Raw genomic sequence first — 12,147 nt, forward strand, 5'->3', positions numbered from 1 at the left:
ACACCTCTGAGATAAAGATGCTGATTGCTCTGAATTATTTCAGGATCATCCTCTAAGATCACAGAGCAGAATCTGAAGGGTACAGATATCGACTCGGACAGCCTGAAGCTCCGGTACGTGCTGACCAAAGACCCTCCAGCTGGCAAACTGCAGCTCAGCAAGAGCGGACGTGTGGAGAAGATTTCTGTCAAAGGTCCCGTTCAGAGCTTCACTCAGGACGACGTCAACAAAGGTGCCGGCTTGTGTTTTTTGTTGTCCTCGTTTCCATTTGTTTTCTTCTGTCCTACTCTGTTGTTTTTGTACCAGGGATTAATGTGATTAGACTCTTTTCCCTGGTATCTGACATGGTGATATTTTTTTGACTACTTTTGGCCTATTTCCTATGCCGATATACATAGTTTTTAAGTTATAGGGGAAATCAAGTCTCTCCTTTTTAGGAATTAACATACGATGCCTGTTATTATCTTGATAGCCCACTGGCAGATGCAGGCATACAGTGCGTATCCTAAATATGCACATTCACTGGGTAACATAAGAAAACTGTGTCCTCTACATCTTTAATTTTAAAGCCTAATACAGGCTGATCCCAATGGTGCACCGATATTATTGTAGTATTACTGTAATGTAGATGTAACCATCAGTAAAAGTTGAGCCTTTTTTGATTTTATGTTGCAAGTGCAGTGCCCATTCAAAGCATACTGTTTGGCACAGATTATCTGGGCCGGCCTGACCATTTCAAACTTGTTTGATATTTACCATTTAAAATCTGGATGAAAATGACAACAACCAACAAGAGACAAGACAGGCATCCCGGAGCAGCTGATGGTGCTGTTGACAGAAACGTACAATCTCCCCTCCAGTACTCGCTGAAAAATAGGAAGCCTCTGTCAACCACATCTCCCGACAGACTTGTTTAACCTTCTGCTTTTGTTTTCTGCTCACTGCAACACATCCCCACAGCAAGTTGTTGCACCACACTTGTCTGGTTTTGTTTATGTCTGCTTCCCCATGAGATCACGCGGGAGGGATCATGTTTGAGCCCAGTTGGAGTCTGCAGAGAAATTAAGCCAGAGCGCTGAGGCCAACCTTTTCAAAATCAATAGCGTTACTGTCATATCATGGATCACTGTTTGCTCATGAATGCATAAATAATTCTACAACTAGTTGCTCAGGGACAGTGTCTGCTAATTGTTATGCGACTTGAAGCCGCAAATCTGATCATTTGTCTCTCAAAGTAGAATATAGAGTAGATGCTGTGCAATGTCCACTCTTTATGTTCATGTTTGCTTACAATAATTCTGCTAATGTCTGAAGTTTAATGTGCTAATAATCTTCTGATGTTTAAAATGTTTCACTTTCCTTGCAGTTACTCATTTGCAGGATCTGAAACACAACATTAGATTAACACTGATTGCTTGTCTATGTCTTGCAGGCCTGCTGCAGTATAGCCACGAGAAGGGGGAGAAGGGAGGCAGCCTGTCGTTCAAGTTCAACCTGGTCGATCCAGAGGGCAACAAACTGATCGACCAGTCCTTCTTCATCAGTGTGCTGGGTAGGGTCCCCTCCGTCCCCTGTTACCTGCAGCGCTAAAATAAAGGCTAAAATGACTTCATTTACTGGAGAGAAGGCAATTACTGCAGATTTATCCCTTTGTCCTGCGTGCTTACTGATGTGCCACTGCACCGAGGACGGAACCTGAATAAGAATCATGTAGAGCCGCCTTCTGTAAAAGCCACTGTTGTTACATTTTCAGGTACAGTGTCGTGATATTTAAATACAAACCACTTCGACAGCTTGTTAGTTTTCACTTTAAAATGCTTGTTTCGTTGAAGTAAAAGTCTGAGACTGTGTCAAGGTGAGTTCAAACTCTGTCTGGATTTGATATGTATAGGCAGAGAGCATGGAAACCTTCCAACTGGGGCAAAATGGGAGGAGATAATGTGTGTGTGTGTGTATATGTACATAATATAGTAGTAGTACTGAAATAATCAGTTTTTGATGACTGTCTAAACTAAAAATCACAACATCTGGTCAGAGCTTATTCATATTTATTTGGATTCTTTCAATCCTGATTCAGTTTGAGGTTTTTTTTTTTTCCCTGTTTGAGGGGAAAGCATGCAAACATTTTGGTTTGTGCTGCTATGATGTGCATGTGATGATACTGTAAATAGTATCACTGCAATTGTTTTTACTTCAGGGAAGAATGAATCAATAATGAAGCAACTGCTGATGAAAAGCCTGGTAACAAAGACCGGGCCAGGGACCCAGTCAAGCTGGGTCTAATTTATATTCTTTCTAATCAAGTCGTTAAGTGCTTTGAGAGTGTGAACTGTGATCTTTATGCTTCGGTGATCGTCATGCTGCATCATGCTGTGTGTTTTTGGGTCGACTACATCTTCAGGACTCAGGTTTAATTATCCTTGGGGTGACATATTGAAAAAAAAAAAAAGTTACAGCTGGCAGAATGGCAAATGAAGAGCTTGTGCCAAAAAAGACAAGATCTTTATTGCAAAACTGAGAAAGAAGATTGAAATTCAGATAATGGATGTCAATTGTGATTAAACAGATACTGATAGTGTTTTTTTTAGCCAGATCATTCATATAAATAAATAAGAAGTTGATGTAAATGTAGTCAGGTCTGTCATGAAACTTTAGTGTCTCTCAGTCAGCTGGATGGTTCCCTGTCGCCTGTGACGGCTGAGAAGACACCAAAACTTTATTTTTCCGTTCGCTTCCTTCTGGGGACTCTTGCAGTGGTTCAGCGGTTAAAATTCAGACTTCATTACAAGCTTCTGGAGACTGAAGGATTGCCTGTCCCTCACGGCTGAACAGAGTCCTGATTCTCTCATATCTTTCCCGGCTCACTTTTTATCCCGTTCTGTATTATTCCCTCTCGTTTTTCTCCCCGCTGCCCTCTCAGATGTGACAGTGAGGCTCTCAGCTCATATCTCCTCCTACCACACTGCCCTCTGATTACTTCCCTGCCCTCCTCTCAATCTTTCCTAATCCGTTTGTCCAAATCTCTCAAACTTATATCACTCTCTCACAACTCCAGATACACTACGCCACCCAACTTAATCTTTACTGGTTTTGTACTTAAAGTTGTGTCACTTCTCCATTTCTCCGGCTCCTAATGTATCCTCCCGGTCCGCTTATCTTCTCTCTTTCCCCTGTTCCTCTCCGAAGAGTCTCAGCTTTCTTCCTTCTCCAAAGCTCCAGTCAATCCCTTTCACTTTTTTACCACAATGAGACATTGAGACCTAATGTTTATCATCGCTGTTTGAATGAATTCCATAAGCTGAGGATGTGCGACCGTGGTTTTACCAACAAGTCTTTGCTTGGACGTCTCTTTTTCTTACCGTTCTTCTTCCCTGGCCAACCTTCTTCTTCTCTCCTCCAGAGGACCGTCTTCCTCCGTCCGTGGTGGTGAACAAAGGCCTGGTGCTGGATGAAAACTCCGTGAAGAAGCTGACCACGCTGCAGCTGTCAGCCAGCGACCAGGACAGCGAGCCGGGCGAGCTCATCTACCGCATCACCAAGCAGACGAGCCTGGGTCACCTGGAGCACGCCGCCAGCCCAGGTAGCAAAACGCTTACTGCTGGATCTGTGATCCCTGTGATGGAGAATGCTGTCATTACACCCTGTTGGTTTGCACAAACAAACATGTTAAAGGTGCCGCACAGCAAGTTAACATCCAAAAAAAGAAAAAAAATTAACATACCATTATTGAAAGTGTTGTTAAGCTAAATAAACATTTGCAGAATAGACTTTCAAAAGCTGCAACGATGAGTCGATTAATCAGTTGTTTGCCAACTACCCTGATCATTGATTGTTTCACCTTAACTTCTCAAATATAAGGATGTGCTGCTTTATCACAGTAAATCAAGAGTCGTCTTGGTTGGACAAAAGAAGCTATTTGAAGACGTCACTGTGGGCTTTGTGAAATCGTGACGAGCATTTGTCACAATTTTTATTTTCATAGACCAAGAGATTCACTGATTAATCAGGAATAATGCAATGATAATGATTGTTAGTTACAGCCTGTTCTATGGGACCTGAGAGCATTGGTTCGAATTCTGAATAAAAGTTATAACATTGCCACTGCGGCACATTTTGAATGCATGCAGGTCAGTGTGTGTTGAACTTTAGGGTCTTCAACTTCCCACAGACACCAGGGCAGACAGCAGTGACTGTCTCTCGATTTCAGGGACTGGTAGTTGTCTTTTTTAGTCTTTTTTTGAGTTATGATATTCAGTAAAATTGCACCAAACTCAAGCAAACTTGACTTCAAAGCTTTAGAAATATTAAGGAAATTGATTGAGGTTCAAAGTTCATGTTTTTAAGATGGAAACAGAAGTTGGCAAAAAAAAATAAAATCTCACCTTAAGCATCATGTAACAGCTGTTCTGGGGCTTTCAGCTAACGGGGGCAAGAAGTCTCTGAGGTGCTTAGAAAAAAAAAGAACATTTTAAAGAGAGAGAAAAAAACAAATCTAAACAGTTTCCATCTGCTAGTGAAGATACTGTCATATTATAGAAAACCTCCAGAACAGCTGCAAGTAAATGCTTGTTGGGATACCATTGATCAGCAAAAACCTTTTTCATCATGCTAATATAACTGAATTCACTAAACCTACATGATGAAGAGGACGTTTTAGTACTGGAGAAATTGAGATATAAACAGAACCATAAGAGACATACATACCCACAGTTAAATATCATTTATATTGTCCGCGAGTGACACATCACTAAACACTTCACAGATGCACATTCCAACACATTGAAGAAGCTCTAGAGCAACGTTATTTAGCAAAGGAGATAAAAGTGTTGTGTGTTGTATGTTGTTGTAAAATCAATCTCACTTAAGATCTCTCCCAACGTTCCACTGGTGATACTACGGTGTGCATTATTCAAGGACAATTAAAGGGTCACTCCACCAGCTTTTCATAAAATAAAATTCTCAATTACAGTAAAACTCTCGCCAAAAAGCAACCAAGGCTTTATTTGTGAATGTATATGTAGTCAAACCTTCTTGCTTCATGGCAGACAAAAAGTATCGACCCCCCGAGTGCGACCTAACAGGAAGGAGAGTAATGATTGACTGGTCCTCAAGCCTTCCTGTTAGGTTGCACTTGGGATCGATACTCTTTGTCTGCCATGACGGCACACTACGGTAAATCTTAAAAGTGCCTCTTTTTGTCGTAATTATGCGCTTTTATGCAAAGGTTTGACTCATATACATTCACAAGTAAAGCCTAGGTTGCGTTTTGGCGAGAGTTTCACTTTAAAGTGTGTTTACAGGTCTTATGGAGCACCACTGCATATTTGTTTAATCATAAAAGAAGCACTCATTCAAACAATGATGTGAGAGTTTAATTGATTTGCTGCAGATGCACACACAGTAAAGTTCATTCTGTCTATGATAGCTAACTCAATAGGGAAGTGTATTGATGACCTTGGCTCCAGTTCCTCTCTCCTTCATCTTTTATGTATTCTTGCTGCCTCATACAAAACACACACACACACACACACACACACACACACACACACACACACACACACATTCACTCCATCTCTCCTGCTTCTTTTGCCACACAGATATTGAATGCCCACAGCCTTAACCAAATCTCCAGTGCACCGTCTCCTCAGCACTTAAAGAAAAACATCACAGTTTTTATTTCCATCGGGAGATAAAACATCTTCTCTCGCATTACGTCACCTTTCCGATGCAATGACAAAAACGAAAAGAAAAAGACATTGATGCATCCGCCGACCACAAAGACTTCCCTTCCGTGCTATTGAGCAGTTCTGCCCCGGCTGAATGGATTCCCCCACACTGCTTGACGCGCTCGCAGCATGCTAATTAGCTGGATGTTAACAACGCTCTCCGATCTTTGAGCATCAGTTCACCTCAGAGCCACAGAGCAGCTCTGGGTAATTACCGCTAGCCATTCAGCCAATCTGTCACTCCGTGCTAACATGAGCAGCGAGCTCCCCGCTCCTTTGGGATAGCATGTCAGCCTACGAGGAGCGTCGAGGTAGCAGCCCAGAGAGAGGAACGCTCTGTTTCGTTGCCCACTTTCAAAGTCAAAGTCTTCAAAAGGCTTATTAACTGGCTCAGGTTGTGACACCCGTCTGGGGTGGAGCACTCGTCAGAAGGTACCTGTGACCTCAAATTCTTTTTATGTTCCCACGCAACTTCTTTTAGAGACAAGTTTGAGCGCACGCTTACAAAGTACAAAGGAGCCGTTTGTGCCAAGAAAACAGATGCAGCTTTTGGTGTTGTCAGCTGAAGAGCAGCTTCTCTCGAGCGTCTGTCAAGACCTCAGCGACGTCTTCCTGCCATTACACTCAGAGGAAACTGCTGTAAGCTCCACAAATCAGAAGTCATGTACAGTTACATCGCTTTTGAGAAATGAATCATAAATAATAAGTCAGAGGCAACCACACTGATCCACTGATCCGAGCGGCCTCATTAGTTCTGCTGGCTGTGAGTCGCAGGCGTTTGAAAAGCTCGGGGTTGTTCGCACACCTTCATCGCATGAGATCCGCCGAGGTCGAACTCGAGTCATGTACACTGTAAGGTTGTTCGTTAGTCTGCTCATCTTCTTACGTCATATTGTAGGAGGTCATGAATGCACTGGAAAAAAAAGATGTTGTAAAAAAGACAGAAATATTCAGACAGCAGGGGGCACCAATAAAATACAGCAAAAACACAATCATTTCCCATAAATATACAGTTGTTTTGATTTAACTTTTTATTTATTGGCGTTTAAATGTTTAATTTAGGATATGTACATATAAAAACACTGATATTACCTGTAAATATGGTCAAACACTGTTGTCATTCATTACAAAGTTTAAAATTACAAGACAGCGCTTTAATTAGATTTTAATGTATGATTTCACATGAATAACCATATCATTTCATAATGTGTTTATGTGTATTGGTATTTTGCATATTTCATAAACACAAAGAGACACCATAAAATTCAAGGTTTTTGACATCGTGGAAACAAAAAATAACCATATAATGTATAAAAAAAACTGTGACTTTTTGGCTCCACGGCCACAAAAGTATAAATAAATCACTAATTACCTGCACTGGGCTGTGTGTAACACCATATGCTAATCTTTATGGTTTACATGTTTGTAGTTAATGCACAGAAATCAAAAGAATTCACCGTTTGATAATAAGAGGAAATTTGTGTCTGCGTCATCATATGTTATTCCAGATTTACATGAAATTAAATCACATTTTGTCCAAATATTTTTTATTTGTTTGAGAAAGTTGAGATCACGTGTGAACTGTGAGGTTCTCACAACTGGAAAATGTACACAATGTACACATGGACAGTTGTAACGTCACAGCACATGCACTGTCAGGTAAGCCAAATCAAACTAAACACATCATCCTACTCTGACAAAAATGGTCAAAGTTGCACGGAACTCATTTCCCATGACTGATCTACAGGAGACGTCTGCCTCATATCACATAAGTCAGTCCGATATAAGCAGTCTTGGAAACATTTTTGTTTGTTACTTGTGAACGATATGTCTCTAGTCTGTAGTACATAACTGACACGCAGCTATTGAAGGCAATTTAACCACCTTTCAAAAATTCAGTCACTAGAATCATCTGTCAGTGAGCTCCCAGCCAATTATCAATCTCTCAGTCGAAAGCAAGGGCATTATAAATGCTTAAGCTGACAACATGTCAGAATTGACTGTGTGTGTGTGACTGCTGTGACGTTATTTTGTTTTGAAGAAAGCAATGATGCCGAGCCAAGTGGTGAGAAAAGCTACCAATGACCATGTTTTGTTTTGATTTAGACAGGCTGAATATCTCAAGAGGAAGAAGATAGAAATCAAATCAATCCCCCACAAAAAAATAGTGTTTCTTTCATCTGCTTTACCAAGCAGCTTCTTTCACGTGATTTGAAAAACCTACACGCTAGCTTCAGCAAAAACAATATATTTCAAATAATCGAGCCGAATTGCACAACTCTGAAGCCCCCAAACACTTTCCCTAATCTTTTTTTAGTAATTTTTGAGGAAGTAACCCTTAAACTCTTTTTATCTGTTGGCTTTATGTGAGAGCCTTTGAAACTCTGCTCATATCATAGAATGAAATCAGATATTCATCCACGGTATTCAGCCTGTGTTTCTTCTGGGAAAGAAAAACTTGGTATTCTCTATTTCCTGTCAAGATGGACGGAATCAAAAATGCATTTCCGTTGAATTAGATATAACAAATAAGCTGGTATTTTCATCACTGACTCCAAATATTGCCTCTTACTTCCTGTGTGCCTCTTCTGATTATGATGATGTATACAGTAAACCTTGAGCCAGGGGAGTAGATGACACAAACTAGGAGGACTGAAGACTTCATGTGTTTGACTGTCAAAAGTTGATGTCAGGAAGACTGATGCTGCGGGGCCCGCATTTCCATCTCCCTAAGACACTCTGACACGTTGAATGAGTTATTCACTCCCTGCAGAATATGCAGAATATTTGACCCTCTTTATTTTTACATTTAATTTCGGAAAATTCCTCCAATCTGCAGGGGGGGGAAATAACTTTCCACCCATCCCTGTCGTCTACCTTTCACATCAAAGTTACCGGCAACATTCGAGGTCAATCCATCCGACAAACAGAGTGAAATGAAATGCTTTGAAACTGAAGTGTCAGTAAATTAAATATTGGAGATGTATATGTATGCAAAGAGACATGCAAAGAGGTACATTGTCTCCTTTCATAATCCTTTTGCAGGTATCTTTAAGCACCAAGTCGTAACAAATTGGCAGAAACAGAACTCCTATGATGCAAAATATGTTTTGGTTCTTTTTTTAAGACAAATGCCTTTAGCTTCACGCAGAGTGATGTTTGATCATTGCTATCAAAACCTAATTATGGCTCCCATTGAGTTTTTAATCCGTGGAGGAGTCAGAGAGTGAAGAGGAGCCAGGGCCTCGTTAAATTGGTTTAGTTTTAGCTTTAGTTCAGTTTATTTGCTCATTAAAATGATGAAAGCCAAAAGAGACAAGGAACACAGTGTGTGCTCTGAGACAAATGGCATGAGTGGTGTATAAACCTGCCTGTTGCCACAAAAGACAGATTAACAATGACCACCAGACACAGAAGACATCGGACAGCTGACACTGAAATACAATACGGGAAAGATTGGTAGAAAACCAACAAACCGCATTAAAAACAAGGAACATAAAGTGAGTGTGGCAGCAAGTGTTCAAAGAGACAGAGGGAAACAATGGATGTCCTAATGATGTTCTTTGTTTGCCTGCTTCACTGTGTGTCGGTGTCTAGTTTATATGCGCGTGTCAGGATGTGTCATTGAGTTTGTGGGTGTTGAGAGAAAGAGGATGTAAATTAGTTTTGTGCTGATTGTTCCGACTCCGCTAACGACGACTGCTCCTCTCCTCTCGCCAGGCGCCCGAATCAGCACCTTCACCCAGGCCGATCTGGCATCGCGCAGCATCCAGTACGTACACACCAGTGAAGAAGAGAAGCACGCCGACCAGTTCTCCTTCACCGTGTCGGACGGGACCAATGAGGTAAACTTGTTTCTTGCGGTAAACATGTATGTGACACTGTGATCACACCCGCTCACTGAAGTTACACAGTTCAGAAACAAGTGATAGAGACACCCCTCACCCTGTTACAGTACCATCAACGTGATTCCGAAGTTGATATTTTAAGGGAAAAAAAGTTAAACATAATGTTTTCAGCAAAGCCTGCGTGACCTCCCATCACAGGTTAATACCACTGAGGTTGAAAACCTTGCAAAAGTGCTTTATAACTTCAATGGGACTCACAAGGTTAGATACAAGTTAAAAAAAAAAAAAAGAAAAGATAATGTCTGAATGTGATGTATGAGCAGGTCAACAGAACAGTGACTTGTACTTCTCTTTTTTGAGAGACACATTTTTCAGGGACTGAAGAAGTTTGAATTTTTCACCCCCTAAAGAATGAAAAGACTGAAGACTGAACTACAGTAGTAGAGTTGAGTTATGTGAATCATAATCAGGAGAGAACGTGTTGTATTGTTGCATTCTTCACTTTAGGAGATGTTTACAATGGATATAGTGGCGGTCCCACTCAACTTCCTTGGGAAACTAAATTGAAACACACAGTGCTGACTCAGCATCTACAGCACAACAATATTACAAATAACAGTAGACTCAATTAAAACAGACTACAAAAAGAAGAAATCATTTGAATGTATAGCCTACTCACCCATGGCAAAACAACAAAACGTAAGAAAAAGTTGCAAAAAAGAGGATCTGAGCAAGTCAACAGTATAACGCAAGGTCATTGAAACAAGGTGTAACTTAACAAATATGAAAAACAGCAGGGTTTCAAATGCTAATTTACAGTTCCTTCTTGTCTACAACAGAAATAAGCAACAAACTGTAGCTGTTTTTCTTGAGCAGCCACATGAGTCACAGCCAAGAGGAAACTCAAGCATCCACAGAATGATCAGCTCAATGGAGTCTTTCCCTAACACATATCTAAAAGATTAAGATTGACAACTCTGTTCGCAGAGGCTGACGGGCATTTACTTGAGTCGTGCTTCAGCACTTTTAACAATAGCAAACCCCATTTGGCGCGTCCGTGCCTTTCAGTTCTCATGATGCTGAATTCCAGTCTAGCGGTGTTCATCCTCCACATAAAAAAGCCCTTCAGACAGCCTAATCATTGGCCTGTTTTTTTTTGCTTTCAAGAAACTTTCCATCCTGATTAAATGAGTCAGTGGAAGTTTTCTTGCCCATCGGACAGAAATGTTATAACATATAAATATATAAATAAATGTATATGAAATCTAATGAACCCCAAGCTTTTAGAGTGGCTTTGGGTGGCTCTGCAGCCCTTCCAGCCCCCTCCCACCCCCACAGTTTGCCTCATGCATAAATCTGCCTTGCTAATCCAGACTAATGAGGACCGCGAGGACTTGAGTAAACATGTGAAAAAGGTCATTTGGCCTTCACGCCTGGCTGGCTGCAGTGTGTGGAGGCTTTTGTGGCCACTGTAGTGGTTGGTGTTTGTGAAGTGGTGTGGTGCTTTTTACTTTTTGTTAACTTTCTTCTCTCCTCAGTTTTCTGTGAAAAAAAGCAAAAAAAAAGCAAAAAAAAAAAAAAAGCATTGCATATTAATATCAAGTACTTTGCATTAAAGTCGAGTTTTTTTGTTTTTTTCCATTTTAAAGTGATACTGAAGCAGAATATATTACTCACTGTGTTAAGAGATGGGATTGCTCAAGGGCATACCAGTGCAGAGTTTCCGTTTTAACTGCAGTTTGTGCTATTTGCGGTATGTCATTTGGGTTTTACAGATGTGTTGTTCCATTTGTTAAATGTTCACCTGGGCATACAGTGTAGAAAGTTACTGCATATAGCTTTCTCGCTTGACTGAAACATATATATTATTTGTGGCAAATTTCATTCCATTACCATTACCAGTGCTCTCAGTGCAGTACATCGGAAATAACATTACACATCGTCGCTGTCCTGTGAAAAGGACCGATCTCCGACATATTTCAATGAGCTATGAAACACAGCGCCGTTTCCAGCTTTGCAGACAATACATTTACATAAAATTTTCCCAGATTATACAATAGTCTTCAAGAACAAAGTATTTTTTTCTAAACTATCCTAACGTAATACACCCATGCCTACATGATCTTTGTATTGAAAGTTGAGTTATTTGTCACTGTGATCCTTTCTCCACCATAGCGACAGTGAAGAAATCCCACCCTACAGTGATTCAAATGTGTAATGCAACTGTGTTGGGGGTGGAGGAAACCACAGTTCTCCTCCTTCTGTGCAAAAAAAAAAAAAACACTCAGTTTAAATTAATTATGAGACTTCAGCAGTGTGAATACAGTCACACCATTATATAGAGGGTATCCAGAGGTGCCAAAGTTACACTATTTTTAGTACCGTTCTCACTGTTTTTTTGGATATATATAGATATGTATATGGCACATTTGGGTATGTCAGTGTTGTTTTAAGACTTGAATTATCCTATTTCACATATTAAAGAAGTAAGAGTCAACCTGTGTAGTACATGGATTTCATTGCTCTGTGATAGATATATAAGAACTTTGGTTTAAAACGTTTAAAGACTTTAA

At 40.5% G+C, this 12,147-nt stretch overlaps 1 protein-coding gene across 2 annotated transcripts in view; it reads left to right on the forward strand.

Annotated features, from left to right (window-relative positions):
• The window catches only part of fras1 (Fraser extracellular matrix complex subunit 1), a 236,646-nt gene that overhangs the window by 204,412 nt on the left and 20,087 nt on the right, over nt 1–12,147 (forward strand). For both annotated transcript variants that reach the window (XM_037099466.1, XM_037099467.1), the window contains exons 44-47: nt 44–232; nt 1,433–1,552; nt 3,401–3,580; nt 9,447–9,571. In XM_037099466.1, the coding sequence (XP_036955361.1) occupies nt 44–232; nt 1,433–1,552; nt 3,401–3,580; nt 9,447–9,571 (614 nt within the window). The remainder of the gene's footprint in view (nt 1–43; nt 233–1,432; nt 1,553–3,400; nt 3,581–9,446; nt 9,572–12,147) is intronic.

This window comes from Acanthopagrus latus, chromosome 5 (assembly GCF_904848185.1).
Source record: "Acanthopagrus latus isolate v.2019 chromosome 5, fAcaLat1.1, whole genome shotgun sequence".
Classification (NCBI taxonomy): Eukaryota; Metazoa; Chordata; class Actinopteri; order Spariformes; family Sparidae; genus Acanthopagrus; species Acanthopagrus latus.